Raw genomic sequence first — 19,742 nt, 5'->3', positions numbered from 1 at the left:
AGTTTCCTTATTCAAAAAATTAACAACCTCAAAGGGAGCCTCTAAGTTTCCTATTATTCTTAGATCAGTGGTCCAAGACACTGTGAGATAAGCTGGCCCCTGGCCATGTCACCAACCTTGTTTCTTGGCCAAACTGACCTTTGTTTATTGTCATCTGGTGCCCTGGTCTACTAACAGTTCTGCAAATACCCTCCACTTCCCTTCTCAGGGGCTTCAGACTCTCAGCCTTCTTCTTATAAAGTTGTAGAACATTCTTCCCCATCCTCCAAGTCTCAGTTTCCTGGTTAGCTCACCCTGAATGAGACCTTCTGTGACAATCTCTTACCACCTGGGTAATTTCCTTTTCAGCCCTGACTAGAGACTTCACCAGTTCATCAGTTCATCCACATCTCCCTAGAGCTGGTTCCCTTCTGTAAGTTCCACGAAGCTGGGGGCTATGTCTCTCTTATTCCTTTCCGTAGTCCGTACACTCAGCAGTCACAAGCACACAGTTAAATTCAGCTATATATTTGAAGAATGAGCACCTGCTCAAATGAAATACTATGTGAAACTAATTACTACATCTAGAAGTAGATGATATCTCTTTTAGATGCTACTGATCACTTTTACTGACACAGGGGAAAGAGAAGGTTGTCTCCTAATCTTTAGAAGATGGAATCAGAGAATTTTAAAGATCTGCACTGATTTGTGAAATTCAACTCAGGAGGATGACATAGAGTATGAATGTGTCATTGGCACTGAGATACTCCTTTAGGCCAGGTCAGACCCAACATGACTGAGAATATGGAATTATCTTCATTTTAGCCATTCAACTGAAAGTTACAGCTAGTGGGTTAGAAACCAATGTACTCACTTCTTTATCCCATTTACATCTGCCATAAGACAACAGGGAGCTGAGGACTTGGGAAATACCTTCTCTTCCAATGGTGGTTTGATTTCTAGAGGGATGGCATTAGCACAGGTAACCCAATTTTAATGTGATGCAATGAACTGACTTACAACATTATCCTTCACCATAGAGCAGAGGTTCCAGGTTGTATGGGTAACATGAATGGCCCAGCCTTAGAGGGCAGAGTGGAGGGAGAGTCAATACTTCTTGAAACATAACATATTGCCACGTACACGTTCTCATGTGCATAAAGATACTATTCCATATGCATGAAGATATTATTAAAAATTATTTTAGTTACAAGATTAAAATTGAAATAAAATACTGTAGGGTACATTTAGACGGTATGTTTACAAGAACTGACATAATCAAGTACTATAGCTTCGGTTCCTGTTTTTTTTTTTTGTTTTTTTGTTTTTTTGAGATTTTTTGCTATAGGGTGCATGCATCCACTGGAGAGACAGGGAAAAGACAGAGAGACAGAAAGTGCGAGTCACATCCCAGAGGGCTGGCCGCCACATTCCCTTCTCCTCCATTCTCCTCAGGATATTGGGCACACGCACACACGTGCCTGGCGCGAGTTTCAAGCCACAGGGTCCTGGATGGAAACCACAGTCAGCAAGATGGGAGCCCACCAATGTAACTGCTGTACTACCTGCTGGCCCCTCAAGGACTCTGCTTTAATATGCCAGCAGGCTTTTGTAAATAAATGCCTTATATGGTGTTTGTATAGCGGTCGGAATAATTCAGTTAACAGGAGAACCACAGACAAACTTACTTATTCTGTATCCATCCCTGAATTTCTCTACATGCTTATCTACATATAGTCTGTAATTTTAAGAAAATCGGATTTATTCCTGGCAATTTCCTTTAATAAAGGGGACAATTAGGATTCTAACTACTTATTTCTTAAATTATTTTTTGTTTAGCTTTATTAATTATTATTTTCTAGTTTGATCAGAAAGGGGGGGTTGAGAAAGCAAATCACCAGGTCCAGGACGCAAACTGTGGTCAGCCATGAGGGAGCCCAGCACCTTTAACCACCACACCACCTGCCAGCCCCAGAATTCTAACTACCTATTAAAGATCTTCTTAATTTATTCATTTGAGAATTATCTGTTGATGCTGTTGATGTGAGAGGACCAGTGGTCCAGGGCGTGGGACCAGACGTGCACACCCATAACTTTCTGGTGCTTGGGCTGCACTGCAGGGAAACAGCACATCACTAAATGAGCAAACGAATACAGAAATTGTAAGTCATGGCATAAACCCTATCGTCAGCCACTTTGAGAGCAACATTAGCACGAGGGCATGAATATGAACAGCTGAGGCACTTTTTATAAAACTAGAGCATCTTCAAACATTTAATAACATCTTTAGAAAGTGAAACATCCTTGTCCTAAGCCCTGCCAATCCCAACAACAAATAAGACATTAGAAAGTATGTAAGTGTTGGGGAGAGCAGGTGGTGTGCTGTGGTTGGGGCACTGGACTTGGACACGGCTGACTGAGGTTTGAGTCCCACACTTGACGGGTTGCTTTCTCTCTCTCTCTCTGCTGAGCACAAGTGCCGTGTACAAAATTAAAAAAAAAAAAAAGTAATAAGTAATAGATAAAATTAAATAAATAAATCTAGACAAAAGACAAAAAAAGAAAAGAAAGAAAAAGGAAAAAGAAAGAAGGTAAGTGTGAAAATCAAATGTATTTGGGATAAATAAATAAGAGGATTAGAAAGCAGGCATGGAGATCCACCGGGCATGGGACTTGCTAGCTTCATTCTGCAAAGACCACTGTGCTGTGTAAAACAAGAATCACGCTGCTGGCTTTCTAGAACCCCAAACAGTGCAGGTGCCTTGTGTACACTGCAGAGATGAAATGCACCTGATGTTACATTCTCTCTTGCATCTCCCAAGCCTGAGAAAGTTAGTTACCTTTCTCAGATGTCTGCAAGCTTCTTTCCCTTCCCTGTTATCCACTGACCCTACCACTAACAGATGATACCTAAAGTCAGGTCTTAGATCTCATGAAAATTAAACTTGGAGCAGAGGCTACCAGTGCACTAACGGTTCTCCAGGTAAAGGACTGGCAATTGGTGCCGATGACAATCATAATCGCTGTATCATATGGCAACCTGATCTCATCGGGGGTTATCTTCTGGGTTGCCTTCTATGCATTAGCACCAATATAGCATAGCTCCCGTGGGTGTGCACTAGAGAGAGAGAGATCACACTGTGAGAAAGAAGATGCATGAAAAGGCTCAAGTCAAGAAAGAAATGAATGTATCATAGGGTCAGCTAACCCAGTCCAGCATCTCCTTGAACCTAACTGATCTTTAAAGTAACTTTTTCTTTTTTTTTTTAATTCCCAGATGGCATGTGCACTTACCAGGATGAGAGAGAGAGAGAGAGAGAGAGAGAGAGAAAGCACTGCCAGTGGAGTGTGATCATGCTATCATTACTTCTCCATTTCCTCATCTCATCAAGATTTTGGGCACACACACACAAACATAGATGCACATGCACAGCAAGTGTTTCAAGTAACCGGGACTGGGATTCAAACCATGGTCAACGGTCAACCCTGTGGGGTCCACTAGGTCATGGGGCAATCATGGACTTCAGTGTCTTTAAAGTGACTCTTTTCTTCTATTGCCAATGAGAATAAAGAGATCTGCTATACAGCCTTAAAGGCAGAGGGGAAAAGTAATTGTTTCAAATCAGGATACTGATGGTCTCGCAAGTACCGATGCTAGCTTACCTGAGCAAAGCTAAGGTAACCAAAAGTCATTGAAGATCGGGTAAGCATAACAATAACAACTTGACCATGTGTGTGCCACGTTCTACCCTATATCCTTTTCTATTTTTTGGAGAAGATTTTGCTATAGGGCGCGTGCACCCACCAGAAAGAGAGAGACAGAGAGACAGAAAGCAAGAAATCATCCCCCTGGGGGGATAGCCATGCTGCAATCCCTTCTCCTCCATTCTCCTCTCAGGATCTTGGGAATGCATGCACATGCACCTGGTGTGAGTTTAAGCTGCCAGGTCCAGGACTCGAACCACAGTCGACTACATGGGAGTCCAGCAACATAGCCATTATGCCAACTGCTGTTCCTTATCTACATCCTTTAGATGCTATGAAAAGTCAGAACACTTGGGCGGAGAGAAGAAAAGTAAAGAGAAGGAAGAGGCATGCTCCAAGACCGATTCTGTGGTATTGCTGGTGTAAATTGGACTGTGTACCACATGTTCACCACTTGAATACTGGGACTTCTTTAAACCCACGATAACCGCATAATCTCAGCAAATGAGATGTGGCACAAGGCAGGCTAAGACCTGGGAATATTATGGCCAGGAATGTAGGAACGGCCAGGCCATGGTTCCGAGACCAGCACACCTCCTCAGGGCCAGGCTGGGACAGTGTAACTCCTCTCCTGATGGGCTATGCTGGGTCGGTTCTCCTGAGGCTGTGCCCATGGCTAGGGATACCTTCCCGCCACTGCAGGTCCCCTGATTTAAATAAAACTTGCCCCTTTCCTATATAGTGGGTGTCTTATCTATAGTTTACAAATATGAAAACTGAATTTCAGGGCTGAAGTGTAAGTTGGGCTGCACTGCTGGCTGAGGACAGAAGCAGAAGGTGACATAGTATCACACTTTGAATTTGTAATATTTAAACACCAACTTACCTGACAGCATCACTGATAACTGAACAAGAAACTGTAATGGAGAATCTTCATTATTTCTGGTAAATATGGGCATATTACTATTGCTAACATTTGTTTCCAGGACTATTGAGGGTGTTGCTAACATGCATATCCATCACAGAAAACTCATCAACTAACACTAATCTTACTGCTCATTCACAGAAACAAATAAAACCTTACCTAGTAAAGGCAGAGCTAATAAAGATGCCTTTAGTCTGTACATTTATTTTTAAAGAATTACAATTTGTAATTGTTTTAATTTGTAATAGGTCATATATGCTCACCAGAGAAAGAGAAAATGAGAGAGCAGGCCATTAGGTTCAGGAACCAACCTGCAGTCAGTCATGTGGGAGTCCACGGCCCCAACCACCACACCACCTGCTGCTCCCTAGTATGTACTTTTTAAAAGTGCGGGCTCAGGCCAGCTTGTGGAGTGGTGGTACAGTGGTTGCAGCCCATGTGACCGACCTCATGATTTGAGTCCTGGACTGGTTTCTGAGCCATGCATGCCCCACATCCCAAGAGGATGAAGAACTGGAGAAGGGACTACCACATGGCCATCCTGCAAGAGGATGCTTTCTCACTTTCCCTCTCTCTGTCTCTCTCCAGCAGCAAGTGCAAGTGCCTTCTGGTAAATTAATTTTAAAAAAATAGATAAATAAGAAAGGGCTCGTGCATGGTCTGTAAGATTGTAATGAAAAACATGGTTAGTTACTGAATTCTTAAATCACCGGCAAAAAGTCCTAGGAAAACATAAGAGCTAACATTTACGAGCCGGATTGCTTAATTAATTAGAATAAAATCTAACTCTAATTCTGTGTCTGAAATAGCTATTTGTGAACAAGCTCAGTTCAAACAATAAATGATTACTTGTTGACAAAAAGCAGTGTAAACACACTTAAAATTCCTAAGCTGACTTACTTTTATTCCCTATGTATTGATATCAACCCCAGCTTGACGACCAGCAGAGAGAAATACTTTCTATTAACTGTGTTTACAAAAAGACTATGCTTATACCTACACAGGCAAGCAGAGACACGACGTGCTCTGTGTGAGGAGTGTCAGAGCGCTCTCCCTGTACTGCAAAGGAGTGTGTCAAAATAGAGATCATTCCCATTAAGCTGAAGACACGTAACAGGAAAACAAGGGAATTTTCTTTTTCCACTTCCCGGTAACTGTGCCTTCTATCATCTGCACTTATTTTCCATTAGACTAAAAATCCTGTTAACTTTTTTTTCTCCCCCTCCACAGACTCCTTTCCCTTAACAGCTGTGCAAGATTTTGGCCATCACTGGTCTTTTTATTTCTGCTCCTGTTCTGTACACGTGTCATACCAGCAGGTATGAAGTCTGGTGTTCTCTGGAGGACTAGAATTAGCGAGAGAAGGCCTAGATAAAATGATTGGTTAGACTGAATTTAGGGAGCGGATTTCACTGTAACTGAGTAACTGCCATTTCTACGCATGTGTTACTGACTCAGGTCTGCAAAAATAACCAGCGTGTTTTTGGCCCAGGAACTGGCTTTGCCACTCACTGTCACGATTATTCGACCTGCATCGGGTCAGCGTCAGGCTGCCGTATTCTTGCTCATATGCAGTCGGTACTGCACATACATCAGTACTGGGACAGCCGAGTGCTGACACTTCATTAAAATCACACAGAATGGATTCCGGAAGATACGTACCTGATTGCACTTGCAGATAAGTGGCCGTAGGAGCCACTAGCGGAGGAACTGCTACGGGAATTATTGAGAATGGTGACTAAGGAGTTGGGAGACGTCCTTATCATGGTCTGAAGGTCAAAGCTATGATCGGACAGTGGTGATATGGACAGCGTGCGCTTTCGGCTCGGCCTGGCTGACAGCCTGGGGCTGGAGAATCTGGTGCCTGTTATATAAACAAAACAGAACCTGATTACCTGCCGTTGGACTCTATCCGCGTTATTTATTGCTGCGCGTCTGTGGGGAAGAAGTGAAGGATAAGCAGCCGGCCACGGGTGGTGACAAACACCTCTCCTCCCCCCTCGTGATCTACTGGCTACAATTGAGGAAATTAGGAAGAAATATTTATCTTCCAGGGGCTTACCTCGGGGGAGCTCTGTTTATTAATGTGCAGGCAAAATGATAAATTGCTAAACAAAAGGGAGAGACTTTTATGTGCTATCCCTCTCATTTCTAGTGATTTATGAATCTGACGGCTGCTTAGATATTCCCATCATTAATTCACCACAAGCGACAAAGACAGTGGTTCCCACAGTTACAACACACCACCCTCCCCACCCCGACCCATACCATTTTAAGGCAATGAGCTGAAAGAAAAAAATGATGAAAAAAAATATTCAGCTTAGTAATGCCCTCATTTCTCCATAATTTCCACAGTTATCTGCTCCATGGTATACTTAAAGCATTACTAAAACAACTTATAAATCCATTACCTTCAATCAGTAGTCCTCAACTGGGGGCAATTTTGCCCCCCAGGGGATATTAGACAACATCTGGAGATATTTTGATTGGCACAGCTCATGGGGTGCTCTAAATTTAGTGGGGAGACAGTGACGCTGCTGCACGTCCCTCCCTGCAGAGCCTCCACCCCTTCAATACAGAGTATGTGGCCCCTGCTCTAAGAAAGTGGTTGAGGACCCCTAACTTAACTTCCCCATAATCTCAGAACCTTGGGCTGTTGCTTATTTACACATTTTCCAAGGTAGAGCACAAACCCCTGCAAACATGATATTAGATGAGGCTATATAACATTTTCACTTTCCTCTGGGCTTTGCTTCTCCAGTCAGAACTAAGAGTGGATGGTGCATTTATTAGCATTTTTAGCCTTCAACAAGACCCCACCAATGGAGTCCTACCTAAAGGCTAGTACCAAACTTACAAGCATGCCAACTTATTACAGTAGTTTTCACCTGAGGCATTAAAAATGAAATGCCCATTTGTATTCAGTTTGGTTGGTATTAGAGATATGAATTCCAGGGGGAACAGCAAAGGTGGCCCACAGGTCCACTCAGTGTGTTTTTGAAGGTCACATTTATGTTAGAAAATCGTCAAACTAAAGCCTAAGGGAAAGAATGAAAACATAATCCCACTAGTTTTAAATAAAAACGGAGAGTTTCTACTCTTTCTCAGCACAGGTATACCAGCTTACAGGAGCAGGGCAAGTTGTGGCATCTAGAAAGCCACAGGTAGGTATCTCTACGGAAACTCGGTCTCCCAAACGTTCAATGAGAGTACTTTCTTCAGCAGAGACATATCTTGACATAAGACAATAATACAACATACCTTGAAGTAATTTAATAAAATGAGACATTTCTATAATCCTACAGAAACCGTTTAAAGAAAAAACTATAAACTGGAACTCAGTAATTTAGTAACATCCATGTACAAACCTAGAACACCAATCTGAATGATGAATGGTAGCTACTTAAATCTTTCTTTCAGGCACATTTTAAAGTGAGTGCCTCCATTTAGAATAGTTTCATTACCAGCCTCATTCAGGTCATTCCAGTTCAAAATAACAATCTCAGCTACAACACATTTTTAGGGATTAAAATCAGCATTTTACTTTTCCTATGGCATTGGCCTTGAACACAATTTGCACATTCATTCAATAGAAGAGGTCAATTTGATCCTAGAAATTTTTCAGAAACATTTTGCCACTTCCAAACAAGACCAAAGAGACGGGACCAGCAGTTAGTGTAATGGCTATGTCACTGGACTTCCACGTAGTTGACTGCGGTTCACATCCCGGACCCGGTGGCTTAAAACTCATGCCAGGCGCGTGTGTGTGCGTGCCCAAGACCCCAAGAGAACGGAGGAGAAGGGATTGCGGTGTGGCCATCCCCCCCAGGGGTGATTTCTCACTTTCTGGCTCTCTCTCTCTCTGTCTGGCGAACGCATGCACCCTATAGCAGAAACCTCTCCAAAAAAAAACCAAAAAAGACCAAAGAGAAATTACATTTATGATCAACTTCCACGTGATCCTCAACAATAGCCCTTCCTAATGGATTTAGCGATCACTGGCAGTGTCAGAAATAAGAGATGCTAAATATCTTGTTCGCAGGGATGTAGCTCGGAGTCTCTTAATTACCAGAGTCCACGTGTGCTCACCAGAGTGAGACAGACAGAGGGAGCAGCGCCCCCTTCTCCATTTCCCCATCCTGTCTGGATTTTGGCACGTACATGCACCTGACATGTTTTTCAAGCTGCTGATGTCAAGTTTCCAGCTGTGGTCGGCCATGTGGAATCCAGCTCCTTGAACCAGTAGGCTATGGGGCTGACCCACATCTCCAGTTTTTTAACTCACTAACCTCTCATTTTAAAACCATAAACTAAAAGGTAGATATAAGAGGTAAGGAGGCCACTTGGGGTTACAAAACACCAAGGCCTTGTCTTCCCTTCACATCACACACAGATAGGGCCCAGGGACCTCAGAAGACGTCTTCAGCTTTCACGTGGACCCTTCAGGTCACACACCACCGAGCTGGAGCATTCTCACTCTGTTTTTTTTTCCCTCCAAGGCTGGATCTTAAGTCAGTTCAGTCGGTATATGTAGTGTGGGTTTCAGGTGCCCCGGCCTCTAGGATATTCCTTATAGGGATTACGTGATCTCGCATCTACTAAGATGCTCTACTCCCACGAGGTAGAACTGTGCCATGGTTAGACTTGTTTGTTCTAACTGCACACACACTCTGCCCTGTATCTTGCTAAAACCCAGAACTGTCTGCTGTGAGCACACTGAAAAGCCAGGCACGCACCTGAACCAGTTTCCAGAGGCTTCTGCCAAGTAAGAGTCCTGGAACTCCATAACAGACCAGCGTGACCAGCGAAATCCCCGGGTGGGATCTGCTACTGGAGGCAGGCACCTACTGTAGGAAGTTATGACTAATACTAACTACTATGATTTAAATTTCTAGGTGCTCACCTTTTCATGTCCCAACTAAGTGATCTTTCAGTTGCTTTATGGAGGAAGCATATAGCACCTCAAGCACTTTGAAAACCTTTAATCTGCCCTTCCCGCCCCCTGATAACATACAGAAGAAAGTTAGTGGTCTGGGGTCCTCTGTCGAGGGGAGGCGTTAAAACACAAGGTGAACAGTTCCAAAACAGCTGAAAGACAAGGAGCCTGCTCTTCACAGAATACACCGCTTCCTCCTCACACACGCCAGACCTTCCTCATTGTTCTAACAGATATTGCCGATCTGGTGTTCTGTTAATTATTTTGTTTCTCTATTCTAATAAAAAATTCTGACAAAGAAAAAGGAGGTTTCTTTTTATGTGATGAATGATAGGACATCTAAATTCCTACTTAATGACAATCAATTTACCATATACTCAGGCAAATTAAAACTCCTTTAATTAGTATTTACAAAGTAAAAAGGGTAGCTTCATCCTTATTTAGATAAAAACCGCCACTGCCTGACTAAACACATTCTCATCAAATAGGGAAAGCAATGTGGGCTGACCTTCCAAGGATTCTTTCTTATTTTAATTCTTTATTTGCAGATTTTAAATAACTAATTTGCATAATAACACTGAACTTTTTTTCCCCCCACAATCGCTAATTGAAATGTGGTTATGATGAATCTGAAATGTAAGCTCTCTACTCTACAAAGCCAAACAACAGAACCCCTGCAGAAGATGTAACGCCTTTCTGTTACTTTGTGTGTGGTAATGAGCTCCCCAGTAGAAACCAAGGCAATGCATCTTCCCATTGAATAAACTGGATAGGTCTTAGTGGTCTGGAGACTGAAACTGTGGACTTACCCGTGTGGAGCGACCACCTTCTCTCTACTGCAAACCTGGGGACTGAATTGGATCAATACAAAGTCAACAAATGTGCACTGTCTGTCAAAGAAGGATCCAGAGATTATAGACGGAAAAGCAGATGTTTGTCACTGCTGCCAGGGAAACAGACAAAACGCCCGCTAGACATCTGCTAGTAGCTGTTGTTACATCCCACGGTAGTGGCATTTGTACACGTGTGATGTAAAAGAAGCTGTAGGTCAGTCTGCGGGCACCCAGCAAATGCATATGTCCTCAATGGATCCGAGTAGATGGGAACTCTGGGATGCTCTGGGCTCATCAGTCAATGCATGTGACCCAAGAATCCTCACGGCCTCCAGGGCTCCCGGAATAAGAGATACAACATGCAGCAAATGATCCCACTTTCTTCTACTGATATGTACAAAAAGTATCCCCTTCTGACTTGGAAATGTATTTATTTTTCAAAGATGTAATTATACTCACCCTTTATGTATTTAGCAGCTATAGTAAGATCAATAAAACATCACTGTTTAACGTAAAGAGAAGACTTGCAGGGCTGGAGGTGCAGCAGTTAAGTGTGTGCGTGAGGACCTGGATCCAACATGACTGATCGCGGTAGACAGCCCTGCCCCGGGGGCTTGAAAAACATGCAGGGTGCATGTCCACGTGTCCCTGAACTCCCACAAGGAACAATGGAGGAGAAGAGGTTATGTCGTGTCCATGTCTAATTGGGAGTTCATTTTCTCCCCCTCTGGTGAGGGCACATTCTTTCTGACAATTAAAAAGAAAAAGAAAGAAAGAGAGAGAGAGAAAAGGAAGGAAGGAAGGAAGGAAGGAAGGAAGGAAGGAAGGAAGGAAGGAAGGAAAAGAACCAACAAACGACCAGGCATTAGAGGCAACATGTTTTAAAAAGTAACATAGAAATCAAGAGGACAGCAGACAGCGGAGTGGTTGCACGGCTAGACTCCTACATGACTCATCACAGTTTGAGTCCAAGACCTGGTGGTTTGAAACTCATATCAGGCACGTGTGCATGTGTGCCCAAGTTCCTGGAAGGAGAATGGAGAAGGGGTGGTGGCATAGTCATCCGTCCTGAGGGGTGATTTCTCTCTTTTTTTTTTTTCACTGTCTCTGTGTGTCTCTCTCTCTCCAGCACACAACCGAAAGCAAAAACCTCTTCTGTAAAAAAAGTGTAAAATCAAGTACAGAGTTCTTTTTTTAAAAATTAGCTGATGGGAACCAGCAGTTAGCGTAATGGCTATGTCGCTGGACTCCCACGTAGTCGACCGTGGTTCGTGTCCCGGACCCGGTGGCTTAAAACTCACGCCGGGCGCGTGTGCGTGCGTGCCCAAGATCCCGAGAGGAGAATGAAGGAGAAGGGATTGCGGCGTGACCATCCCCCCTGGGGGGTGATTTCTCGCTTTCTGTCTCTATGTCTCTCTCTGTCTGTCTGGCGAGCGTACGCGCCCTACAGTGAAAATCTCTCCAAAAAAAAAAAAAAATTAGCTGTTAAAGCATAAAATCCATGGGACTGGGGCCAGCAGATGGTGTGGTGGTTAAGGTGTTGGATCCCACATGGTTGACTCTGTAGTTCAAGTCCCAGGCTCGGTGGTATGAAGAACATGCTGGGTGCATGTACACGTGTGCCCAAAATCCTAAGAGGAGACGAGGTGATGGGATCGTGGTGTGGCCCTCCCCCATGGGGGGCGACTTCTCACTTTCCCTTTCTCTGTCTCTTGGTGAACGTACACATCCTAGGGCAAATATTAAAAAATGAAGGAAAAAAATCCATGAAACCAAGGAGTCTCTGTGCCCCTCTTTTTTTTTAATCAAGACAATAAGAGAAGGGTAGTTTTTAAACCAGTTATATTTATACACGGTGGTCATATAACATTCACCTGCACCTGGTGGCTTACTGGTAACCTTGAGCTAATAAACAGGGCATCCCTGGATAGTTTTTCCTTTGGACTGAAAAATGAGACAGTCACCTGATCTCAGCATCTTCCTCTTCTTTTAGGAAATTAGAAGCTGACCATCCTCCCCCGACCCGGACTCCAAAGACAGCCTGATCACTTACTATCCATGGCATGAAGATACTCCATGTGGATGGCGCCCGCGCCGGCGGTGGCAGCGGAGGGAAGGATGTCTGCATAGGGGCTGCGCTGACCGGTGAGCAGCGCCATCTGATGGTAGTACTCCGCGGGGCTGACTCCAGCGTGCGGTGCTGGAAGAGACAGGAAAGGCACACGTACCGGTTGTTAGAAGATTCAAGTATCCCATTAACCTTCTGAGGCATCCCAGAGTCCACTTGTGCAATTCCTCCTACGGCTCATTACAGGCTGCGTATCCCTCACCCAAAACATTTGGGACCAGAAGAATTTCGGGGTGTTTCAACTTTCATACTATTGGCTTATATGTAACGAGGTATCTTGGGGCTGAAACCCAAGTCTATAGATCAACCTCATTTGTTTCAAATTTACCTTAGACACAGCCTGCAGGTAACACCATATAATATCTGGTTTTGACCATGTTCCAGCACACGAGGTCATGTGAAAGTTTCCACTTGTGTCATGTTGGCCCTCCAAGAGTTAGAGATGCTAGAACATTTCAGGTTTTTGGTTTTTGGATTAGGGATGCTCAAGCTGGGTAGTAAAGCTCCTTTATCTCAAATTGTGCTCTCACTGACGTCAGTTGGATAGTTTTCATTTGAAAACAAAACTGGAGGAAAGGCATAGGGAAAATGAAGGCCTAACACAGTTTTTGATGGAAATCTAAAGAAATCCACAAGAATTCCGAAGGATTAAATGTACGTAACTGTTTGCCTCCCAAAGAAGGTAGTTTCTTAAATCAAATAACTGTATGTTCACATCTCTTACCACAGCAGACAGCTACGAAATCTCTCCAGACATACTGAAAGTACTTCCCTGGGCTCTCGGAGTGTCTGAATTAACACTCACCAACATAAGCAGTCAGGGTTTACAAGGGCAGAAAAGGCACACTGCCTTAATAACACACCACTGTAGGATAAGCTGCAATTTCGTGTTCCATAATTTAAAAGCTCACTTCCCCCCCCTTTTTTCATTACAAAATCAAAAAAAAGAAAATATACCTATCAATCTGGAGCAATTTACTGGCAAGAGTCAGCTTTGTAAGAGTGGGGTAATAATCGGTTCCCAGCTGCCAATTTAGGTGTAAAAGCAGCAAGATACGGTATCTCTTCTGAGGGTGGCATGTAGACTGACGCAGAGCTGGGTTCAAACCAGCTCCACGAGGTTGCGGGGGGAGACATGGTGCACGTAAAGAGCCGAGCAGAGAACATCCCCTTGGTAAAAGTCATTTTTACAACTATTATCTAAAAACTCCAGTGACAGGTCTCTGGATGGTTTTTATTTATATCTGCATACTTTTAATCCAAGATATATGGTAAAAATAGAGATATAAAATCTTAGATTGCAAAATAGAAATATTAGCGATATTACTTTATTGGACTGAGTATTAATTGGACTCTTGAGAGGCAGGGAAAAAAAGCAGAGCAGCCAACCAACGGGTGTATTGTTTGCATTCATCATCAAAGGCTATGGAAACTAGACAATAAGTATGCTTTTCAGTGGATTGACTGTAAGTACTACCTTCCACAAGCCTAGCTAAATTTCTGTATGCTAGGCATAATTCAAGTCCACTGTTTTCTCTTTAAATAATCACCAGAAGATGCATGCAAGTGCTAGAGAGACACAGAGAAAGAGGGAGGCACAAGATACCCCTCAATGGGCGTGGTCGTGCCACAATTCCTTCTCCTCCATTTCTCCATTCTGCTGGAATTGGGTCACATATGCACGTATCCAGTGTGTTTTATAAGCCACCAGGGCTGGATTCAAACTGAGCGGCTGGTCATGTGGTATCCAGTTCCCTTAACCACCAGGCCACAGGGCCAGCCCCACAATCCATGGTTACTTAGCCTCCCTCTCTCCCTCTGTCTGTCCCATCAACTCCCAAGCACACTGTGAAGAAGGTTCTCTATTTTGTTTGCTGGAAAAGTTAAATTAGAAGAACCAACTCAGATGTGACTCTCCTATCGCTTTATTTCATTTTTAAAATGTGAATCTTGTCCAAATTGTATCCTTTAGGTCCCTTCCAAGTATATTCACTGCATTGAATCAAAAGGGAAAAAATGAGCCAGAAGCTGTTTCTGCAGGACAGCTCTCCTGGACACTCGACTGCGTGCGTCACTCCTGAGAAACCTCACGCAGCTTCCGCTGTGAGCAGCCAGCTCAGAGAGTGAGCTGGAGGACAGGGACCCAGGAGTCACATCACACAGCAAGTGCTGCTCGGTCAACGAAGACCCGCTGCTTCTCTTTGCTCTGAAATAAGCAGTTGCAACCTGGGATTTGCTGCAAGGAACTCAAAACGCATCCTGTGAAATTAATAAGGCTCGTAGAATTCCAGTTCTTAATTCAGATTTTGACAACTCTGGGTAAGCAAATTTGAATGTGTATGCATGACATGGGGGCAATACTTTCCCTCAATAGAAGGAATGGTTTATAACCTGACAATAGGGGAATAAATGGTTCCTATTAAAGAGTCACATAACGGGCCAACCAGGGGTGTGGTGGTTGGGCTGGCTGGATCCTACGACGCTGATGGCACAGTTCGCGTCCCAGACACGGTGGATCGAGAAACACACTGGGTACATGTGTATGCATGCCCAAAATCCTGAAAGAAAAATAGAGGACGAAGGACTGCAATGTGGCTCTCATTCCTGAGTGGTGCTTTTTCTCACTGTGACTTTCCTTGGTCTCTATACGGCGAGTGCAGGCACCTTACAGCAAATCAAAAACAAAAGAAAAAAGAGTCCCATGGAAAGTAATGGCAGCTAATAGGACCAACGGCAATCAGATCCTGAAGAGCCTAAGATCAAGTACTGTAGAAATAAAGTCTAAGTTCCTTTTGTTTCTCACTTCTCTCGGCTAGCTTCCACGTGGTGTGGTCAAGGACAGGAGGCACACGCAACAGGTGTGGACCGCCATGTTTGCCAAGCCTCTGCTCCTCAAAGCGTGGTCCACGGACCGACAGTACTGAACCACCTGGGCCCCATCATACGTGGAGAAGCAGAACCCAACGGTGGTGAAAGCAAGGACGTAGGGGTCTGTGGATCGGGGACAAGTGACTGGATCCCCTGCACGGTGTGGTTCTTACTGAGATGGACACACACACACCACCGCTGGCACAGAGGTGCTGAAGGCGGAAATGAAACCGCACACTTGAAGCCCTTAGGACGGTGTCTGGCACGTGGGCCACGCGTGCGAAACATGAGACCTGCTTGGACCCGAGAGAGGTGGGGAGGAGGAGGCACGGCCTGTGGGGGCAGAGGTGGCCTGAAACTTACTGTCGGTGGGGCTCAGCCCCCGGGCTGCCGAGATCATGGAGAGGGACGGGCTGCTGTGCAGAGAGCGGATGTAGTCCATGTACGGGTTGATGTACGGGTGCGGAGGGCTGAAGGGAGACTCCGACGCCGCAGCGGGATTCCGGTGCGGGGAGATCCGAATAAAGGGCAGGTCCGGGTAGGTCGGGCTAGATAAGGCGGAAGGCCTGGGTACAAAGAAACCAGACACAGGGCACGCATGAGACACGCATCTCCACAGGCAAGAGCTGTCTGCAAGAGAAATCAAGATGTTAAGGGAACCCAGGGTGTCTTGGGGAACAAAAATATCAGGCACAGTCGTCTCCAGGACTCGGGCTTTAAAATCAGGATGATGCAATGCAAGGAGGACATGACTAGTGATTATTATGAAGGCAAAGAAAATCAGCCTTTGAGAAAATTCATGGCGCTCAGAATACAGGAAAATAAAGGTCAGCCATTGGTCAGTCACCTGAGAATTCTAAAGAACAGGTAACTAAGCTTAGCATGGTCGCCGCAATGCTGCTTTCCCTTTGATCCAGACATCCATGGCACGCCATTAAAACTTCCCTCTGACCATGACCGTGTTGCACGGAGGGAGGGAAGCCAGTCACCACCCAAAGCCCCCCGGCCTGGAAGCCTGGGCATGCACAGGGCAGAGCTGCCCTTAAGTATGAAAGATGACTAACCACAGACGTCTACAAGGAATGTGAAGCTGGTCGCTCTGTACCCAAGCACAGGCTGGGCTTCCCAGGGTCTCGCAGGGCCGAGTCGAGCCAGTTTCATTACTTGGGTTTCACTGTTTTAAAGGCAACTAGTACACTCTGAGCATCAGCCCTGGGCATCAGTGTTCTGCTTGTGCCTGTTTTCTGTGGGGCACTGTCCTGATTAGGCCTTTCAGCGAGCAATCAGTAACTTAAGTGCTCCTGGGGTTAGAAAGGTGGGAAAAGAGGGGGTTGTGAACAAGCTCATGCCTTGGTTATCATGGACCATGGTCAAATGTAAGCTTTTGACTAATGAAAATTAATTCTAAACCACTCTATCTGATCCTGAAAATTCCTCTGCCTGTCTCTGCACCCCACCTCCAGCCCAGCCACCCATGAAGTCCTTGGGGAGAGCCATTTCAACCTCAGCCAGTCTGCAGAAGCCCCCAGCCTCCTGGCCCCTTTTCTAATAGAAAATGTTTCGTGTAGATAATCCAAAGAACAGCCTATGACAGGTTCAACACGCCGATCTCCATTCTCCTCACTCACAGAAGGTAGGGCCACAAAAGGAGAGACCCTGATAGAGACAGATCAACTGAGAACAGCAAATTCCTCTTCTGCCACCAGCTCCGGGTGAAGTGAGGGGGTGGGGCACCCATTTTCTCTGTGCAAAGCAAGCGCTCTCACACTGCCAGCCGGGCTCCGGCCCCCATCACCCTGTCAGAATATAATCTTGGCAGAAGCCAGCTCCACTAAGAGCACAGCACAGACTCTGAAATAAATGAAACCAAAGATCAGATAATGAATTTCCTCTCAGTAGAAAATAAAAAAGAGGCTGAAATATGGTGGAGGGGGTAGGAGGGATTTTCTCACTTTCTCCTTCTTGCTCTTTTTTCATTTTGAACTTTTCAAAAATGGGCTGGTTTATTTGTTACTCAGATGCTACCTCTAATTTCTTTTTAAAAATATTTAATTATTATTATTGGGTTTATTTGCTATAGGGTATGTGCACTCACCAGAGACAGAGAGAGAGAGAGAAAGTGAGAAAGCAAGCTGCTGGTTCTGGGTCTTGAACCATGGTCAGCCATGTGGGAGTCCAGCGTCTTAACCACCATACCACACGCTGGCCCATCCAGATGATCATTCACCAGATGATACTTCTGGTGAAGTGAAATAAAAATCCAAAGTGTCCTCATTTACATGTGAGAAGACGACCAAGTTACTCCCAGAAAAACTATTTCTTCTGAAAATAACCTGAGGCTTTGACGGCCATTCAGAAACTAGTAAAATTGCTCATATCCAATTAGAAGTGACCACAACCTATTAGTCTATCCCATGTCAGCTCTTTACTACAAGACAGGTCTCTGGCTGGATCATCCACTCAACTCTATGCTTAAGTATTTGCTCCCTGAGAGACAAACAGCAGTGGGAGAGCTTCCATCCATTCCTTCCTACCAGAAAACACGAGCAGTTCTTCCAATTTAATTCGTAAGTGTTTCTTGCAGAACCCAAACTTAGTTATCAATGCATGCCTAAAGAAATGAAGAAGAGTAGCTACGTCCAGAACTCTAGGAGATGATGGCTGGAGTTTGTGACCCACAGCAGACTCGATCTGAACAAGTATGAAGTGAAATGCAGGGAAGGCAATGGCATTTCTTACTTTTTTTCTCCTTCAATTTAGAAATAAAAACCTATTTTTCTGAAATTCCAAAATTTAAAAGGTAGTAAGAACATTCCATGAAGTCCAAATTCAACTTGAGAATCATTCACAAGACAACTAATTAGCATCTTGAAAAACGAAAACTACTAGAGGCAGGCTTGGGTGGTCCCCAGTCCGAAAGAATGCCAAGGGAGTTCTTCTCACAGAAGTCTGGGCACCTGACATTTCTATGCCTGCTTCACTTTGATTCTACCTTTCCCCCCAAAGCCTGAAGGTAACTAGTCAGTGAGTTCCCGTGAGTAAGGGTTGAAGACCCGGCCCGTTTCCTCCTGGCAGGATGCTGGGCTCCATGGCTCTCCTTCGCAGGGGAGTTGAGGGTCCCTCCAGGATCTGTAGATAAAGTTAGGAAACTGTATCCTGCTTTACGAATGCTTATTCCGGAGAGAGGCAGCTGAGGAGGGGTGGGATCGCCTATTTCTACACAAGGGGGGACGACATCCCTTTGTCCAGACAGGAATGCAAGTAAGAAAGCTCTGATTTAGTTAATTACCTTATAGAAACAAACCATCAAACACACTCCCAGCATGTGCCCAGGAAAACTTTCATACAGCTGCTCACCGAGGAGGGCATAGGGAATTCCGGAAACAGGTGTGTCAGACCATCAGCAGCTGAGTGACCTCAGCCACCACACCAACAGGTCCTTGTCAGCAGTCCAAGAGCAACTTGGGCAAAGGTCTTGGGAAATCTTATATACTAAGCCTGGGATCTAACAAATGTGCAATTCACACACATACACACACACACACACACACACACACACACACACAATGTTGATACAAAAATCAAACATGATACATGTATTTATTTATATAAATATGTGTGTGTGTAAATATATTAAAGACACCAGGTACAGTCTGGTGCTGTGTGCTGTCCCAAACCCTGACAGCATGGAGAAATGGAGAAGAAAGGATTGCAGCATGACCATGCCCCACTGTGGTGTGTGTTTGTGTGTGTGGGGGGGTGCTCTCCTCATCTCTCTCTGGGGAAAGCACGTGCCTTTGACAATTTAAAAAGAAAGAAAAAAAATGGGACCAGCAGTTGGCGTAATGGCTATGTCACTGGACTCCCACGTAGTCGATAGCAGTTCGAGTCCCGGACCCGGTGCCTTAAAACTCACGCCAGGCACGTCTGCGTGCGTGCCCAAGATCCCGAGAGGAGAATGGAGGGGAAGGGATTCCGGTGGCGTGGCCATGCCCCCTGGGGGGTGATTTCTCACTTTCTGTCTCTCTGTCTCTGTCTGTCTGTCGAGTGCACACACCCTATAGCAAAAACCTCTCAAAAAAAAAAAAAGAAAAGAAAGAAAGAAAAAAATGAATGAAGGAACATGAGCTTAATAATTAAATGTAAGGAAGGGCTCAGAAGGAACAGGAAAGAATTCAGGTTGTCACTCTGTCACTCCAGCATCAGTGTCCTGACACATGGAACTGCAACCAACACAGCTGCTTTCCAGGCTGCTGGGAGGGCGGGGGCCCGAGTGCACAGGGAAGAACAGCGCCTGCACACGGGCACTGAGTACATCACGGTCGCTACTGATGTTCTCGGAACCACTGAACGGAAGTTCATCTCTTC

General features: G+C 44.8%; 1 protein-coding gene across 2 annotated transcripts in view; it reads right to left on the bottom strand.

Moving 5' to 3' along the window:
- GLI3 (GLI family zinc finger 3) overlaps nt 1-19,742 on the bottom strand; it is a 341,317-nt gene that overhangs the window by 87,182 nt on the left and 234,393 nt on the right. For both annotated transcript variants that reach the window (XM_006142992.3, XM_006142996.3), the window contains 3 exons: nt 15,738-15,940; nt 12,432-12,578; nt 6,272-6,473 (listed from right to left, as the gene is read on the bottom strand). In XM_006142992.3, the coding sequence (XP_006143054.1) occupies nt 6,272-6,473; nt 12,432-12,578; nt 15,738-15,940 (552 nt within the window). The remainder of the gene's footprint in view (nt 1-6,271; nt 6,474-12,431; nt 12,579-15,737; nt 15,941-19,742) is intronic.

The sequence above is a fragment of the Tupaia chinensis genome, unplaced genomic scaffold (assembly GCF_000334495.1).
Source record: "Tupaia chinensis unplaced genomic scaffold, TupChi_1.0 Scaffold000088_1, whole genome shotgun sequence".
Lineage (NCBI taxonomy): Eukaryota > Metazoa > Chordata > Mammalia > Scandentia > Tupaiidae > Tupaia > Tupaia belangeri.
The sequence above is the reverse complement of the archived record's forward strand: the minus strand, read 5'-3'. Positions and strand labels throughout refer to the sequence as shown.